Genomic DNA, 19,668 nt, shown 5'->3' on the forward strand with positions numbered 1-19,668 from the left:
CATTGGACCACCTCAAGCAGGCACAACTATGGCCAAACAACATCAGTACGAATATAAAGAATAAACACATGGCATATGCTGAAAGTATAATTTAAGCACCAGTAGGATAGGTTTTCCAGATAATGTATTATTATTTAGAGGTATTATTTAGCAGAGCAGGAGGTCAGACTCAGTTGTATGATTAATTCTACATGCCCTGATTGCACTGTGAGAACATCCCTTCTTAATTCCCACTTATAAAGTCACATTGTTCAAGGCTACTCATCGTGTTCAGGGGCTTTTGTAATCTTGATAATCACTCTTTGTACACTATATATACAAAAGTGTGTGGACAGCCCTTCAAATGAGTGGATTTGGCTATGTCAGCCACACCCGGTCATGACAGGTGTGTAAAATCGAGCACACAGCCATGCAATCTTCATTGAAAAACATTGGCAGTAGAATGGCATTACTGAAGAGCTCAGTATTTTCAACTTGGCACCGTCATAGGTTGCCACGTTGCCCCGGCTCAGCCGTGAAGTGGTAGGCCACACAAGCTCACAGAACGGGACCGCTGAGTCCTGAAGCACATAGCTCGTAAAAATCGTCTGGCCTCGGTTGCAACACTCACTACCGAGTTCCAAACTGCCTCTGGAAGCAACTTCAGCACAATAACTGTCCGTCGGGAGCTTCATGAAATGCATTTCCATGGCTGAGCAACTGCACACAAGCTTAAAATCACCATGCGCAATGTCAAGTATTGGCTGGAGTAGTGTAAAACTCGCTTCCATTGGACTCTGGAGCAGGGGAAACACATTCTCTGGAGTGATGAATCATGCTTCATCATCTGGCAGTTCGATGGACAAATCTGGGTTTAGCGGATGCCAGGACATGCTACCCACCCCAATGCACAGTGCCAACTGTAACGTTTGGTGGAGGAGGAATAATGTTATGGGGCTGTTATTCATGGATTGAATGAGGCCCCTTAGTTCCAGTGAAGGGAAATCTTAACGCTAAAGTCTACAATGACATACTACACAATTCTTTGCTTCCAACTTTGTGGCAACGGTTTGTGGAAGGCCCTTTCCTGTTTCAGCATGACAATTCCCCCTTGCACAAAGCGAGGTCCATACAGGTATGGCTAGTCGAGATTGGTGTGGAAGAACTTGACTGGCCTGCACAGAGCCCTGACCTCAACCCCATCGAACACCTTTGGGATGAATTGGAATGCCGACTGCGAGCCAGGCCTAATCACCCAACTTCAGTGCAAGTCTAAGCAGCAATGTTCCAACATCTAGTGGAAAGACTTACCAGAAGAGTGGAGGCTGTTATAGCAGCAAAGGGGGACCAATTCCATATTAATGCCCACGGTTTTGGAATGAGATGTTCGACAAGCAGGTGTCCACATACGTTTGGTAATGTAGTGTATATGACATCCACATTATCCATCTTGAAGACAGAGTTGCCTATCATCGGTTCATACCGACACTTGCTGGTCAATGGAGCCTTGGTGTTCTTTCAGTTTTGCCATAGTGTGTGTTTTAGAACCACAGAAATGTTCTCATTTTCAACCGTCTTTGTGTTTTTCTCTGCTGAGGCAGTGACTACCAATAGGGAGCGGTCAGTGAGAGGTAACCGAGAGGAGACAGAGTTGCCATGACATTAAGATTCTTCCTGTGTGCTCACGCACACTAGTCACGCCTTTCTCAGGGAATCTTCTCCAGGCACCGCTTCCAAGGTGAGTGCGCTCGGTCCTGAGGAGTTGGGAGCCAGAGATAGCTGAGAGAAGCTATTAAAATATGGGCAGGAATTTCCGTTATCTCGCCCACCGAGGCTGTGAACGAGGCTTTGTGTTATTATGGAGATAAAATGCACAGACGCTCTGAACAAGGGAAGGAGGAAGGGAGGGGGCGTAGGAACGTCAGATTTATGGAGCTAGGGAAGCTTAAGGTTATTAAATCTGAAGATTACTCGACTGCGAAATTGTTGAAGTTTTACGAGAAGTTGAGGGATTTAGGCGAGTCCTAAACAGAAGGCATTAGAGGCCAGCCATACATTATTCAGAATTATTTCAGCCTTTTCTTTCCATCTCTCTTGTCTTTCTTCCATTTCCATTAAGCTCATAACGAATGCCATATTGAACTATTTCTTAATACCTATTCATGGGCAGTAACCTTTCCCTCCGCTTGGTGCTCTCCCTTTTCACCCCAACCTCTGTGGTCCTCTGACCTTACAACTTCAGTAGTAACCCATCCTGCTAAATAGCTACACAGACTCTGAGTTGACCCTTGTATTTTATTATTATTTTTGCACAGTCTCTATGCACACTCACAAGACCATACACACTTCTATTTTATTCACTAGGCAAGTTAGTGAAGAACAAATTCTTATTTACAATGACGACCTACACCGGCCAAACCCAGACGACGCTGGGCCAATTGTGCGCCGCCCTATAGGACTCCCAATTACAGCCGGTTATGATACAGCCTGGAATGGAACCAGGCTGTCTGTAGTGACGCCTCTAGCACAGAGATGCAGTGCCTTAGACCGCTGAACCAGGGTGTCTGTAGTGATGTCCTGAGATGCAGTGTCCTAGACCGCTGAACCAGGGTGTCTGTAGTGATGCACTGAGATGCAGAGCCTTAGACCGCTGAACCAGGGTGTCTGTAGTGATGCACTGAGATGTAGTGCCTTACACCGCTGAACCAGGGTGTCTGTAGTGATGCACAGAGATGCAGAGCCTTAGACCACTGAACCAGGGTGTCTGCAGTGATGCACTGAGATGCAGTGTCCTAAATCGCTGAACCAGGGTGTCTGCAGTGATGCCCTGAGATGCAGTGTCCTATATCGCTGAACCAGGCTGTCTGTAGTGATGCACTGAGATGCAGAGTCCTATATCGCTGAACCAGGGTATCTGTAGTGATGCCCTGAGATGCAGTGTCCTAGACCACTGAACCAGGGTGTCTGTAGTGATGCACTGAGATGCAGAGCCTTAGACCGCTGAACCAGGGTGTCTGTAGTGATGCACAGAGATGCAGTGTCCTAGACCGCTGAACCAGGGTGTCTGTAGTGATGCCCTGAGATGCAGTGTCCTAGACCACTGAACCAGGGTGTCTGTAGTGATGCACAGATATTCAGTGTCCTAGACCGCTGAACCAGGGTGTCTGTAGTGATGCACAGAGATGCAGTGTCCTAGACCGCTGAACCAGGGTGTCTGTAATGATGCCCTGAGATGCAGTGTCCTAGACCGCTGAACCAGGGTGTCTGTAGTGATGCACTGAGATGCAGTGTCCTAAATCGCTGAACCAGGGTGTCTGCAGTGATGCCCTGAGATGCAGTGTCCTAGACCGCTGAACCAGGGTATCTGTAGTGATGCCCTGAGATGCAGTGTCCTAGACCGCTGAACCAGGGTGTCTGTAGTGATGCCCTGAGATGCAGTGTCCTAGACCGCTGAACCAGGGTATCTGTAGTGATGCCCTGAGATGCAGTGTCCTAGACCGCTGAACCAGGGTGTCTGCAGTGATGCCCTGAGATGCAGTGTCCTATACTGCTGAACCAGGGTGTCTGTAGTGATGCACTGAGATGCAGTGTCCTATATCGCTGAACCAGGGTGTCTGTAGTGATGCACTGAGATGCAGTGTCCTATACTGCTGAACCAGGGTGTCTGTAGTGATGCACTGAGATGTAGTGCCTTAGACCGCTGAACCAGGGTGTTTGTAGTGATGCACAGAGATGCAGAGCCTTAGACCGCTGAACCAGGGTGTCTGTAGTGATGCCCTGAGATGCAGAGCCTTACACCGCTGAACCAGGGTGTCTGCTGTGATGCACTGAAATGTAGTGTCCTATATCGCTGAACCAGGGTGTCTGCAGTGATGCACTGAGATGCAGAGCCTTACACCGCTGAACCAGGGTGTCTGCTGTGATGCACTGAGATGTAGTGCCTTACACCGCTGAACCAGGGTGTCTGTAGTGATGCACTGAGATGCAGAGCCTTAGACCGCTGAACCAGGGTGTCTGCTGTGATGCACTGAGATGTAGTGTCCTATATCGCTGAACCAGGGTGTCTGCAGTGATGCCCTGAGATGCAGTGTCCTATACCGCTGAACCAGGGTGTCTGTAGAGACGCCTCTAGCACTGAGATGCAGTGTCCTATACCGCTGAACCAGGGTGTCTGTAGAGACGCCTCTAGCACTGAGATGCAGAGCCTTAGACCGCTGCGCCACTCGGGAGTCCACTTACATACACCGGTACTCCAACACACAAACAAACACTCACTCCATAATTTGCTCACACACACATAGTATGCACATACATGGAACTGACCCTGTCTATAGCATATGCTTACTTACTTTATCGTGTGCTTCTTATTTCTTATTTTTATATCTCGTATGTATTTTTTCTACCTTAGATTGCTATTGATTACTGCATCGTTGGGGTTAGAGCTTACATGAAAGGCATTTCACTGTACTTGTGCATGTGACATTAAAACTTGAATAAACACCCAAGGTAGCCATTTATAGCATTATGTGATGAGCCACCAAAGAAAAACAAAAGATGCCCTGAAGAATCATATTAGTATGCAAGTGTGTGTGAGAGAGAGCATCTGTGAGACTGTTTTCCTTCGCGTTTTCTTGAAAAGAAAGACAATCTTTAAAAAAAAGCATAATCTCCAATGGCAACAAAGGATACCTACCTAATGTCATAAATAACACATCAGCTACTACCCAAAAATCAGTTCCTCCTCAGTGGAACATATAGGCAGCCTCCCCCACCTATCTAAAGCTAAGACTTTAAAGGGAGCTGCCACTTCTGATCCAGAGGAACCGTTTGACTCCCCCTCTGCTCTCCCTTGTTGTCTCTCACTACTCTCTACCAGCCTCTCTGTTTGAGAACTAGCTACATTGGGCTTATTCAGGTCAGGTTTGTTTTCTCTCTGTAAACACCAAACCGTTTCTCAGAGTGGAACATACCAGTGGGGGGAGTCAGTGAATAAAACATCTCACGCAGTATAGAACAAACCTTTCCAATAAGATAGACTTTTTCAACCTGGTCAGAGCAAAACGTATTATATTTGATAAAACTGTGCCACATTTAGTATGATATGTTACTTTACATTGCATTGGCCTACCAATGTAATAGCTCATACAATGTAATATAAATTGCAGAACGTATAGTAGCCTACGTCTTGATCACATTTGACCCATTTAGTGTGATATGCTGCAATCAAGTGTTTTAGTATGATATTCTACTTTAGGTTAGGGAAGGGTTAGCTAACATGCTAAGTAGTTGCAGAGTAGCTAAAATGTAGTAAGTAGTTGCAAAGTAGCTAATTAGCTAATTAATGTAGTTAATGTAAAGCAACCTAATGTAAAGGAACATATCATACTAAATAGAGTGGCACAGATTTTTGTAATATATAATAGATTTTCTGAGACCAGGCTGACTTTTTACCCCAACCATACATCAGTCAAATTTATATAGCTCTGAAATGAAAGAAGAAAAACACTTTTTGGTTTACTGTATTGTATTCGTGGACTTTGGGTTGAAGGAGCCCCATTGTAAGCCTGTAAACATGCAGCAGTCCTACATGCTATTTGTTAAACCAGGAGGCCTCAAGATATTTCACACTTCTTTCATTCCCAATTCTGCACAGGTCTTTCTTGTCCCGTCTTTTTCAATTTCTTAATTTGCACAATTTCCCCTCCCCCTCATTGATTTGTACGAGTCAGGGAGAATTCACACACCCCAAACTGGGATTTCATATAGACTAGTTATTGGTGTGTGCGTAAGCATAAGTGTGTGAGTATGTACGTGTGTGTGTGCATATGTTAGGAAGAGGCAGGTCGATGTGTGTAGTGGACAGAGGATTTACAAAGTGTTTGTTGACACTCAGAAGCGGCCATCTCTTCCTGATCCACTTGATAATTTCCTTCGCCTTGGTGGAGAGAATTCATTAACCTCTCTGCCACACAACCATTTCTTGAGATGTGCATGTTTAATGTGGCTTAAAGGAGCTTTTTAAAGCTGTAAACAGTGGCTAATTGGCAGGACTATAAGCAGCGCAACGCATCACGCACACCAGCTAACTCGTTAAGAGGTGGTCTTATTTGAACACGATTGCCCCACATCACTCTGTAGCTCCTTACCCTGGTCTCCCCCTCGCCTTCACACTCAGCAGGTCTCCCGAGGGACTAAATAACCGCCCCAGGGTCCACAATGACCATCCACGGGGGGGCTGCTGTGGCCTGGAGACAAAACTCCCACTCAGCCAGGGAGGCTGCTGGAGCGTGTGTGTGTACGGGTGTGTGGATGCACCGGGAGAGGGAAAGGGGGCAGCTGATGGATGGTTGGAGTTTTAAGAGCCCCCTTCCACAGGTTGGTGAGATGTTTTCTATCAGCTACACGCAAAAAAAATAGGTCAAAATATGGGCTGATTGCCACGCTTGTAATTACACTAATGGCTTCATTACTGGCATTAATTTAGCCCTCATCACTGGCATTAATTTAGCCCTCATCACTGGCATTAATTTAGCCCTCATTCCTGGAATTAATTTAGCCCTCATCACTGGCATTAATTTAGCCCTCATCACTGGCATTAATTTAGCCCTCATCACTGGCATTAATTTAGCCCTCTTCACTGGCATTCATTTAGCCATCATCACTGGCATTCATTTAGCCATCATCACTGGCATTCATTTAGCCCTCATCACTGACATTAATTTAGCCCTCTTCACTGGCATTCATTTAGCCATCATCACTGGCATTAATTTAGCCCTCATCACTGGCATTAATTTAGCCCTCTTCACTGGCATTCATTTAGCCATCATCACTGGCATTCATTTAGCCATCATCACTGGCATTCATTTAGCCATCATCACTGGCATTCATTTAGCCCTCGTCAGTCTTTTGCAAGTGATTAATCTAAAGCGGAGGAGGTGCTCAACGCACAGTAAAAAACGAAAATAATTTCAAATAGAACAAAAATACCAGATTTCCCAGCTTCGTATGTTATCTCAGGACAGTTGTTCACCTCGCTGCATTTCAGGAAGTTGACCAGGCCAGCAAAAAGAGGCTCACTGTGTAAGCAGGACTTGTGTGGTCAAAGACTCAATTACTCTGAGATATGGACCATATGCTGTTATCAAAAATAGAAGTGTAAGAGGAAAGTATGTTTTTTTTACAAGTAATAGAGTCCTGAAATAGTATATATCAAACGGTATTTAGGTCTGAAATGGCATGGATATATAGACTGCAACAAAACTTGGATATGACCATTGGGTACACTGAAATCAATGTTCCAGGAGAACCCTTTAAATCATTTTACCAACTGTCAACACATGATGCATCAGCCTTTTTGCCAGCAAGTTGTGCTTTTCTATTTCAAATCAGCACATTTCAGACATGGAATGCAACACTGTGCTTAACAGGAAAAACAAACAAAAGAAATGAAATAAAAACTGAAATATTTACGACACAACAAACATAAGAGGACAAAAAGCTAAAGAATAACAATAAAAACTGAACGATTAAATCGCCCCCTAAGGAAAAGCAAAGCTAAAAAGGTGTGTTTTAAGATCTCTTTTAAAAATGTCCACAGTTTCAGCCTCCCTCAGGTTCTCTGGCAGGCTATTCCAGAGGCTGGGGGCATAGTAACTAAAGGCTGTCTCTCCATGCCTCTTGGTCCTAGGCTTTGGGATATTTAAAAGGCCAGTGAGGACCTGAGGGACTTACTGACTTACTGGGTACATAACTTAAAAGCATGTCTGACATGTATTGGGGTGCACAGTCGTGGATTGATTTAAAAACCAATAGAAGAATCTTCAAATTCTAAAACTTATAAAACTCAGAGGCAGCCAGTGCAGAGTCCTTAAAACTGTGCCCTCCATCTGGTCTTGGTCAGTACCCGTGCTGCAGCATTCTGTATGTTTTGCAGTTGACCAATGGGTTTCTTGGGTAGACCAGACAGGAGAGCATGTAATTAAAGCATGGATGAGTCTCTCTGTATCAGCCTGAGAGAGAAATGTTCGCACCGTGGCAATGTTCCTCAGGTGGTAAAAAGCTATTTTGGTCACATTCCTAATGTGTGATTTGAAATTAGAGTTCAGAATCTAAAATAACACTTAGGTTTTTTACCTGGTGTTTTATCTTTATTGCCTGTGAATTAAAATGTGCGGCCAGATTCTCTCTCTGTACTTTGGCTCCAGCAAGTTCCTCGGCCTTGTCTTGATTTAGCTGGAGGAAGTTGTGAACCATCCAAGTATTTCAATCACTAATACAGTCTAATAATTGATCCATGAAGCTAACATGATCTGGTGACACAGAAATGTAAAGTTGTGTATCGTCTGCGTAGCAGTGAAAATGAATGCTGTGCTTTCTGATAACTCTGCCAAGGTGTAGCATATATAAACAGTACCGAACCCAAAATCAGACGCTGTGGAATGCCACATGACATGTTTTTTCTCTGAGTTATGTTCACCAAAGATGATTAAAAAACTCTTGACCTGTTAAATGTGTCCCAAACCAATTTAGAAGTGGACCGGAGAGGCCAACCCACCTCTCCAGTCTGTCCAGAAGGACATCATGGTCAACAATGTCGAATGCAGCACTTAAATCCAAGAGTATACGGATAAAGAGCTGTTTGGCATCTGTGTTAGCTCTAAGATCATTGAAATCATCTCACACCTGAAGCATTTGTGCCTGGCCGTCGTTAAAAACAATGCTGGGCTAGCACTGCTAGCGTTAGCCTGCTCCATTTTCATGATGGCTAGCAGCTAACTGCTACTTAACAGGAATCCAGGACACAAACTTGTGGTCCCAGCCGTAAAGGCTGATCACGTCGCGGAATCAGTAGCAATACAAACTTTAGCTATGATTTAAAATTATTTAAAGAAAACGATTTCATAAAAACAACAAACCGAATGTTGGCAGTACACTGTTCTGTGATCCACAAATTAATAATGCAAATTTAACAATGGAGAAAGTAGGCATAAGAATGGACCAGAACAGAGGACGAGTGAATGTGTTTGCCCAGAACACTGAGCCAATAGAAGTTGGGTAAATATTTGGTCCATTAATTTACTGCCCATTTCCAAATAATTAATTTCCGTCCGTGAGCAGCACCTTAATGCAGTACAAATACTGTCACTTACATTCAGATGTGCTGACCTTGGCATCCTGGTGTGTGAAGAAGCAAATGGTTTGCAAATTTTCACAGCAGATGTAAGTGAGAGTATTTGTACTGCATCAAGGTGCTTCTCACGGACAGATATTAATTACTGGTGATTAGTAATCAGGCCTACCACTGTTGTGTCGTCTTGATGATTGAGTTTGGGTCGTGCGTGGCCACGCAGTATTGGGTGAACAGGGAGTTCCAGCATGATCAGTGTAGCGGAGGTGTTGTTGCCTTCCCTCACCACTTGGGGTCGGCCCGTCAGGAAGTGAAGGACCAAGATGTACAGGGCGGGGTTCAGACCCAGGGCCCAGAGCTTAGGGATTAGCTTGGAGGGCACTATGGTTTTGAAAGCTGAGCTGTAGTCGATGAGCAGCATTCTGACATACAGTGTATTCAAAAAATATTCAGATCCCTTGACTTTCCCCACATTTTGTTACGTTATAGCCTTATTCTCAAATGGATTAAATTGTTTGTTTTCTTCATCAATCTACACACAATAACAAAACCCCATAATTTACAAAGCAAAAACAGGTTTTTGACATTTAAAAAAAAAAAATGGAAATAGCACATTTACATTAGTTTTCAGACCCTTTATTCAATACTTTGTTGAAGCACCTTTGGCAGAGATTACAGCCTAGAGTCTTCTTGGGTATGACGCTACAAGCTTGGCACGCCTGTATTTGGGGAGTTTCTCCCATTCATCTCTGCAGATCGTCTCAAGCTCTGTCAGGCTGGACGGGGATCGCTGCTGCACAGTTATTTTCAGGTCTCTCCAGAGATGTTCTTTCGGGTTCAAGTCCGGGCTCTGGCTGGACCACTCAAGGAAATTCAGAGACTTATCCCGAAGCCACTCCTGCGTTGTCTTAAATTCCCTCCAGTCTGAGGTCCTGAGCGCTCTGGACCTCAGGATCTCTCTGTACTTTTGCTCTGTTCATCTTTCCCTCGATCCTGACTAGTGTTCCAGTCCCTGCCACTGAGAAACCTTAGTATGATGAGTATGATGCTGCCACCACCATGCTTCACCGTAGGGATGGTGCCAGGTTTCCTCCACACGTGACACTTGGCATTCAAGCCGATGAGTTCAATCTTCGTTTCATCAGTCCAGAAAATTCTTGTTTCTCATGGTCTGAGAATCCTTTAGGTGCCTTTTGGCAAACTCCAAGCGGGCTGTCACATGCGGGCTGTCACATGCCGTCTGGCCACTCTACCATAAAGGGCTGATTGGTTGAGTGCTGCAGAGATGGCTGTCCTTCTGGAAGGTTCTCCCATCTTCACAGGGGAACTCTGGAGCTCTGTCAGAGTGATCATTGGGTTCTTGGTCACCTCCCTGGCCAAGGCCCTTCTCCTCCGTTTGGCAGGGCAGCCAGATCGAGGAAGATTCTTGGTGGTTCCTTATTCTTCCATTTAACAATGATGGAGGCCACTGTGTTCTTGGGGACCTTCAATGCGGCAGAATTTGTTTTCATACCCTTCCCCAGATCTGTGCCTTGACACAAGAGCTCTATGAACAATTCCTTTGACCTCATGGCTTGGTTTTTGCTCTGACATGCACTGTTACATGTGGGACCTTATATAGACTGGTGTGTGCCTTTCCAAATCATGTCCAATCAATTGAATTTACCAATGAAGTTGTAGAAACATCTCAAGGATGATCAATCGGAACAGGATGCACCTGTGCTCAACTTTCAAGTCTCATAGCAAAGGGTCTACTTTATCTTTTGTATTTGTAATACATTTGCCAAAAATGTTTCCACTTTGTCATTATGTGGTATTGTGTGTAGATTGATGACATTTTTTATTTAATCCGTTTTTTAAAAGGCTGTAACTTAACAAAATATGGAAAAAGTCAAGGGGTCTGAATACTTTCCGAATGCACTTTCGATGGTGATTGCATCATCCGTGGACCTGTTGGGGCGGTAAGCAAATTTTAGGGGTTTGGGGTGTCGGGTAAGATTAAAGATGAGACTGCCTCTCAAAGTATTTCATGATAACAAAGTGAGTGCTACTGGGCAATAGTCATTTAGTTCAGTTACCTTTGCTTTCTTGGGTACAGGAACAACGGTGGACAAACAAGATGGCGCCGAGTAGATGCAACAGCTACAATGTGGGCACAATCAGAATGTGGATAAGATCAGGACAAAAGATGCATGTTTGCACCATGTATAAACAAGGCTAGAGAGAGCGAGAGACACTTACCAGTGGAGGCTGATGGGAGGAGCTATAGGACGGGGTCATTTGAATGGTTGGAATAGAATGACTGGAATAGAGTCAAATATGGTTTCCCTATGTTCGATACCATTCCATTAGCTCCATTCCAGGCATTACAATGAGCCCATCCTCCTATAGCTCCTCCCAGTAGCCTTCACTGGCACACACATGTATGCACACACTCAGGCACAAGTCCAAAGCTGTCCATACTGATTAAAGGCTCAGGCATCTAGGTGTGTGATTTATAGCTCTCTACTGTTTGGAAAACAATCTCTCAGATCTGAATCATGCAGAGACTGGATACAAAGACTGATGACTTCATGAGCAATCCTTCCTGTAGTCACCTCCTATAACAAAGCCTACATATTCTATAGTGCATCCTCTACAGTTCACATCTGTTCCATTTCATTAACGGAGTGCTATGTTCAGATGATCTTGATTAACAAAATGGCTTCTGGGATTGGAACATACCTTCCATTGTTAAATCACAGAATTCATTCCAGAATGAGGACATTTATCATTTTTGTTTCAATTAAGTTTCTTTGGATAATACAAATATTACAACTTTTACATTATCTTACATATTATGAACAATATTTTGCTTTGTCTTATACATTAAAACCTAGCAACTCAGAAATGTGTGAACTAATAGTGAAAAGCTTCCACTCAAGGTTGCAATGGGCAGTTGATCAATACTCCTCCCACACCCTCTCATCCCCTCTCCCGCAAGCCACACTCCAAAAACATAAATTCCTTTAAATCCACCCCCACTCTCTGTACTCTCAGGGTCTCTCTAAGTCTCTCTCTCTAAGTCCCGATCCATCACTGTCCTCCAAATCAATAATCAATCTGCAGTGTCCTGCACCCTCTCCATCCATCTCCATTGCATAGCTGAGCACACTCTGCCAGTATAGATCATAATTTGGAGGGCTCTAATTGCTGGTCAGAAAAGGGAGGCCTTTAATGTTATCACAGGTCACCACTCTTCCCACCTCTCAACCTGACCCACTTTCTTCGCTCCCTTCTCACTTTCCGCAATCCCTCTTTCTCTTCAAGACCATTAGAAAATACACATAACCCAACACAAACAACACTCAAACTATAAGGCCTTTGTGTCTCTCAATTTTATACACAGTACTTCAAGTTAGTTAACCTTTGTTGATTATTAAAAGGAAAAAATATAAAAGGAATTATTTACAAAGCAACTGTCTGAATGTGTGTGCTTGAGGATCTGGTGGTGTTGATTCTGTGAGTTTCTCCACAGAGGGTGTGTTAAGAGCTGTCAAGGGATCCCAAATCTCTGCGCTGCCTGCAGAGTAAGCGAAGCACTCAGCTGCATCCAGCGTTTCCATAAAGTGATACACTGTTAATTAATTTAAAAAAGAAATCCCAGGACTGTGCTAACTGCTGCTGTTAACCACTAATATTCTACATTTAAAAATAATCATAACACAAGTCAGGTGGTGATATGATTATCAAATCAAGACAAGTTACTTTGTGGAAAATTAGGACAGGGTGTTGACTCATTTGAATGCCCAAGAACATTTAGGCAATCTTGAATAGTTTTTCTGGTGTTTTCCAAGCAACCAGTAATACAAGCCATAAGGGATATCTCCACAGTTTGGAAGTGGACAAACAAGTGGGTCTCACGATTCGTCCATGCACAGCTGTACAAAGGCACATGGGCACTAATTGACGGTCAATGATTAAGAAAAGCCCCGGCCCATGTGAATCCTCAGCTACTAATTGGCTGCTTGTAAAAGATCACCCTGAGGGGAAACAAAGGGCCCTTGAAATATTCATGGCCTTAACAACTCTGGAAGTTCCCCAGGGATTCCTCTTATTGCCGTGTGTTTGGACTGCCATCCTCTCCTGCTGCTTACACTAGCAGAGGAAACATGTATCTGTTGGAGAGGGATCCCTTTGGCTGTGGGATCTCCTAAACGTCATAGGAACAGCAATTATATAACCTTTTTTGTTCACTTTAAGCATACTCATCTACATACTCTATATATACTGTACAAAAGTATGCAGACACCCCTTTAAATTAGTGTATTCAGCTATTTCAGACACACCCGTTGCTAACAGGGGTTATAAAATCGAGCAAAACAGCCATGCAATCTCCATAGACAGACATCGGCAGTAGAATGGCCTTACTGAAGAGCTCAGTGACTTTGAACGTGACACCTTCATACAGTGAGCTCCAAAATTACTGGCACCCCTAACTGGCAATGCACAAACAAAACAAAAATATATATAAACAATATAATTATGGAGATAAACTCAAAATACCAACATGTGAGAAATACTGTACTTTATCAATGTTTCAATAGAACCAACCAAAATCATACAATTATTTAATACAAAATACATTTAACTTCATAATTATTGGTACTCCTCATTTAGTACTTAGCACAACCACCTCTGGCAAGGATAACAACATGGAGTTTTTTCCTGTAATGTTTGACAAGGTTAAGGAACACATTTGGAGGGATTTTGGACCATTCCTCTATGCAGATCCTTTCAAGATCCTTCACATTCTTGGGTTTGTGCTTATCAACTGCCCTCTTCCACTCAGCCCACAGGTTTTCACTTATCAACTGCCCTCTTCCACTCAGCCCACAGGTTTTCACTTATCAACTGCCCTCTTCCACTCAGCCCACAGGTTTTCACTTATCAACTGCCCTCTTCCACTCAGCCCACAGGTTTTCACTTATCAACTGCCCTCTTCCACTCAGCCCACAGGTTTTCACTTATCAACTGCCCTCTTCCACTCAGCCCACAGGTTTTCACTTATCAACAGCCCTCTTCCACTCAGCCCACAGGTTTTCACTTATCAACAGCCCTCTTCCACTCAGCCCACAGGTTTTCACTTATCAACTGCCCTCTTCCACTCAGCCCACAGGTTTTCACTTATCAACTGCCCTCTTCCACTCAGCCCACAGGTTTTCACTTATCAACTGCCCTCTTCCACTCAGCCCACAGGTTTTCACTTATCAACTGCCCTCTTCCACTCAGCCCACAGGTTTTCACTTATCAACTGCCCTCTTCCACTCAGCCCACAGGTTTTCACTTATCAACTGCCCTCTTCCACTCAGCCCACAGGTTTTCACTTATCAACTGCCCTCTTCCACTCAGCCCACAGGTTTTCACTTATAAACTGCCCTCTTCCACTCAGCCCACAGGTTTTCCCTTATAAACTGCCCTCTTCCACTCAGCCCACAGGTTTTCACTTATCAACTGCCCTCTTCCACTCAGCCCACAGGTTTTCACTTATCAACTGCCCTCTTCCACTCAGCCCACAGGTTTTCACTTATCAACTGCCCTCTTCCACTCAGCCCACAGGTTTTCACTTATCAACTGCCCTCTTCCACTCAGCCCACAGGTTTTCACTTATCAACTGCCCTCTTCCACTCAGCCCACAGGTTTTCACTTATCAACTGCCCTCTTCCACTCAGCCCACAGGTTTTCACTTATCAACTGCCCTCTTCCACTCAGCCCACAGGTTTTCCATTGGATTGAGGTCCGGCCACTGAGATGGCCATGGCAGAACATTGATGTTTGTTGTCTCAGAACCATTTCTGTGTGGATCTTGAGGTATGTTTTGGGTCATTGTCTTGTTGGAAAGTCCACCTACGGCCAAGTCCCAGCCTTCTGGCAGAGGCAACCAGATTGTCAGCCATAATTGCCTGATACTTGGTGGAATTTATTATGCCATCAATCTTAACCAGTGCCCCTGGACCTCTGGAATTAAAACTGCCCCAAAACATCACTGACCCCCCTCCATATTTCACCGTGGGTATGAGGTGACTCTCCTTGTATACATCTCTGTTTCGACTCCAAACATGCCGATACTGTACCTGACCAAAACTTTAAAATGTGGTCTCATCTGACCAGAGCACCTTCTTCCAGTCATAATTTAAATGACGTATTGCAAACTCCAAGCGCTTGCGTCTGTGTCTTGGGGTCAGAAAGGGCTTTCTTCTGGCAACCCTTCCAAAGAGCCTGTGGATGTGGAGGTGGCGTCTGATGGTGCTTTTTGAAACATGGTGACCTCAAGACGCCACCAAGGCCTGCAATTTTTTTACAGTGATTCTTGGGGATTTTGTTGTTTCTCTCATCATCCTCCTCCCTATCCTGGGGGGCAAAATGCATTTTCGTCCTCTACCCGTGAGGTTTTCAACTGTTCCATATCTTCTGAATTTTCTAATAATTGCCCTGGTAGTGCTCAGTGGTGTATTCAATCGTTTGTGGATCTTCTTGTAGCCATTACCAGATTTAAGAAGGTCTATGATCATCTGTCTCTTTTGAACTGCTAGTTCTTTTGTTTTTTTCATGGTGTTGGATGACAGCGGGATATTTAATGTGTGTTACCTCATTTTTATAACCTAGTGAAACAGGAAGTGATGTAGTGGCTCAATATAGTTCCTTAAGACTTAGATCAACTTAAATAAGTGGAATTTAATTTGTGGTTTAATTTTGGTAGATGTTATTTACAATAATCTTTAAGGATGCCATTAATTGTGAAACCTTGATTTGGAGGATATTGATTTTCAATTAAATCAATAAATTATTTTGGTGGGTTCCATTGAAACATTAATAAAGTACTGTATTTCTCACATGTTGGTATTTTGAGTTTATCTCTATAATTATATTGTTTATATTTGTTTAAGCATTGTTTGTGCTTTGCCAGTCAGGGGTGCACCATTTGAGTACCAGCTAGAAAGACGCACACACAGTAGAGCGAGAGAGAGAGCAATGACGTGGTGCACACATCTGCACATTTGTGACGTCAATCGTAATTTTCGGCCCATGTGTTACTTTCAGAACTAATGGCTAAAAATAATACAAAGGTACTGGAGAATATCTTTAACTTTAAGCAAACTTCAGAACAAATGGAGGAAGCCATTTATGAGAGCGAAACTGTATGCGCAAGAAAATGAATTCCAACTTTCCCATCTCTCTATATGATATGCTAATAAGGAATTCCGAAAACACACATTAAAATGGTGGCAGCTTCTTACAGTTCCTCATCAATGCATTTTGCTGAAATGTACTGTTTGCAATATGCAATTAATAAGTTGTTGAACGCTTTGAATGAATCCCATTCTAAATGTAATTGTCTCCATTCCCCAGAGGCCCTGTGACAAGCCTGGCGACGGTGCCTGTCACTAGAAACAGCCTCATCTTTAATCTTCATTTGATGACTTTCACTCAGTCAGCTGCTGTAGCATAATTCAATGTGAGAGAGAGAGCCAGAGAGGTAGCATGGAGAGGTAGTATGGCAGGTTTCATACAGACCTATTTCTGTCATTCAGACTGGGGGTGTCTCTCATCTGTTGAGTCATACACTTCAAAAGCTTCCACACCACCTGAACACTACATGGGCGGCTGTAGTGTATGTTAGGATGTTTCTGTTTTCTGTACACTGAAGTCCTGGTTTTTCATCCCGGAAATCTTAAAGCATGGGGAGTCACATCCAGAAGATCCAACGCTTTCTAAGAAAATTGCCATATTTAGACAGCTGCCTTTAGAACTCGTGAAGTTTTCTGGCTTAGTAGTGAGTGATTGAGTGAGTGATTGAGTGAGTGAGTGATTGATTGAGTGAGTGAGTGAGTGAGTGAGTGAGTGAGGGAGGGAGGGAGGGAGGGAGGGGAGGGAGGGAGGGAGGGAGGGGGAGGGAGGGAGGGAGGGAGGGAGGGAGGGAGGGAGGGAGGGAGGGAGGGAGGGAGGGGGAGGGAGGGAGGGAGGGAGGGAGGGAGGGAGGGAGGGAGGGAAGGAAGTTTGAACTGTTGCTTGACTTCAGTAGGACACATACAAACACCTTATCTGCACCAGCAGAGTTGACTGACACACCATACTTGAAGTGATTAAATTAGTTCATGCTGTGGTGGCACAGCTTGACGTACATTTATCCTTAAACTCATATGAGCAATTTCAACGAGCACCTCAACCTCTCTGTGGATGCTGCACACTACATTGTGGAGGCGGGGCACATCATCATCTGTCAGGACTGTTTGCCCCAGTACAGAGCTCCTGGTTTACATTGCCATACTATTTGGGAAGCAAATTGCCGCTCTTCCCTTCTCAGTAATCACCAGATTCTGACATCTCACTCTTGCACACACACATACACACTCTGATTATGATTACATCGAGCCAAGGTTAGCAAGCATGTTTAAACCAAACAAGAATCCCTGTTCTGCCTCCTGTTCTTATAGAAAATTACTACATTGCAATCAATTCACACAATCCAGTGAGCTTTCAAATCAATCATTGAATGAACATGGACAGATGCATAGTCTGTTAGGCAGCATATAATGCAGTGTCTTACCAAGGGAACCATACCTGACCCATTGGGTTGAGAGGAAATGATTGTGGGCTCTATTTTCGGCTGGCGCTAAGGAGGCGCAAGTCTCAAACGCACGTTAGTTCGCAATTTCATCATGGAAAAACTGCCGCACTGGAATTTTCCACCCCTTATGCCAGGTTCAGCAATTTACCTGTCTAACATCAGCTTGCTTGCGATGAGTTGTGAGGGGTGGCAATATCTAAGGTGTGTCCTTAAAAACAAGTGCAAAAGTGACCATTTCATGCAGCACTAAAGGGAAGTTTTAAGACCCACCAAAAGCAGGTCTAAAGAGTAAGGCAGTTGGTAGGCCTGATCCCATGGATTTTGAGAGCAGAAATTAATGTCATAATTTATCCTGGCCATACATTATACAATAAAACTGTATTAATCCCAGAAGGGCAATTCGTTCAGGGCTGACAGGATGCTTCAAACAGGACAAACACAGACAGACAGTATAAAACATTAAATATAAACACTTATTAAGACATCAGTGCATGATGCAATTTAAGAAACTAAAAGTTAAATGGTAGCCACAGTTTTAATTAATTGCAGGGCTAAACTATCTCTGGAATAGTCCCTAGATCTTCCTTGGAGGTCCAGGCGGATGGCCTAGGGCACAAACAAGGCCCTGCGCCTATTAGTGGGACACTTGAGACAGCAGGAGGTTGGAGGCGTCCAAGGGGGAGCAATTGGAACTGCGGGTTGAGGACATGGGCGCTGTCACCCAGGATATCATAGGCCTTCCTCCTGGCCTTCTGCTCAAAGAATGAGGCCAGACTTCTGAGAGGCCCCCAGGTGATCTTAGAGCAGGTGTTCACAATGGCTTGGAGGCAGTTCCTGTTCTTGACAGAGAGGGATGTGAACCAGCATCTGAAAGAGAAACACAGAATGCTCTCGATGAAAGAACTGTTAAAGGTTTGTAGTATTGATTTGTGGACACTGAATGAGTTCAGTTTCCCGAGAAAGTATTGTCTCTGGTGTTTTTATGATGATGGAGTCTGTGTTTTGTTCAAATTTCAGGGTGTTATCAACGATGCTACCAAGATATTTATACTGGTCCAAAATGTCCATCTCCTTACCATGGATGATCACTGGGTCCATCCGGTGGGGCTTAATCCTGAAGTCAACAACCATTTCCTTCATCTTGGAGACATTCAACTCCAGCAGTGCACTGCCACACCAGTCAATGAAGTCCTGAAGGGCTGGGCCATGGTCAGTCCCTGTGCAAGTGAGTAGGGTGTCTGACATGGTACCATTAGTATAGACTCTCTGTGGCCTGTCAGTTTAAAAAAATCCATAATTATCTATGCATAGTCACTTTATTAACTCTAACTACATGTACATATTACCTTAATTACCTCGACACCGGTGCCCCCGCACATTGACTCTGTACCGGTACCCCCTGTATATTGTTATTTTACTGCTGCTCTTTAATTATTTATTTTTATCTCTTACTTTTTGGGGTATTTTCTTAAAACTGCATTGTTGGGGGCTTGTAAGTAAGCATTTCACAGTAAGGTCTACACCTGTTGTACACGGCGCATGTGACAAATAAAATGTTATTTTGATTAGATGTTTTCCATGGCAGTGGGTGGGACAAGGCTTTGGTCCAGCGAGGACTGGAACATCTGGAGTAGGACCCCACTGAGCTGCTCAGCACAGTACCGGAGGGTCCTGCCACAGATTCCACCCAGTCCCGGGGCTTTGTTGATTGGTGTGGATTTAAGCCGTTTCATCACGTCATTTGCTTGAGGTGTGAACGTGGCACATGGCGTGAAACTCTGCTTAAGCTCCACCGCGTCAGGGGTGAGGTCAGGGGTGAGGTCGGGCCTCTCAAAGCGAGTGTAGAATATGTTCAGCTCATACTGATCCCTCCAAACTCACAAGCCTCATTTCTGACAGCACGCTTACAGCAGCCATGATTTTAATATCCTGCCAGGCTGCCCTATAGTTCACC

At 44.1% G+C, this 19,668-nt stretch overlaps 1 protein-coding gene across 12 annotated transcripts; it reads left to right on the forward strand.

The window, feature by feature from the left end:
* Window positions 1-13,813: 13,813 nt before the first annotated feature.
* Window positions 13,814-14,884, forward strand: LOC127906311 (uncharacterized). Of its 12 annotated transcripts, none has more exons than XR_008060868.1 (3): window positions 13,814-14,184; window positions 14,305-14,504; window positions 14,585-14,884. XR_008060868.1 is itself a non-coding variant. In XM_052457943.1 (3 exons), exons 1-3 carry the CDS (start codon window positions 13,819-13,821, stop codon window positions 14,879-14,881), a joined length of 903 nt encoding a protein of 300 aa, XP_052313903.1. In that variant the 5' UTR covers window positions 13,814-13,818; the 3' UTR covers window positions 14,882-14,884. The 12 variants fall into 12 exon arrangements, 4 of the variants coding, with proteins under 4 accessions (XP_052313903.1, XP_052313905.1, XP_052313898.1 ...); XR_008060870.1 differs by having other exon boundaries at window positions 14,345-14,504; XR_008060872.1 differs by having other exon boundaries at window positions 13,814-14,144; window positions 14,225-14,424.
* Window positions 14,885-19,668: the final 4,784 nt, after the last annotated feature.

This window comes from Oncorhynchus keta, chromosome 1 (genome assembly GCF_023373465.1).
Source record: "Oncorhynchus keta strain PuntledgeMale-10-30-2019 chromosome 1, Oket_V2, whole genome shotgun sequence".
Lineage (NCBI taxonomy): Eukaryota > Metazoa > Chordata > Actinopteri > Salmoniformes > Salmonidae > Oncorhynchus > Oncorhynchus keta.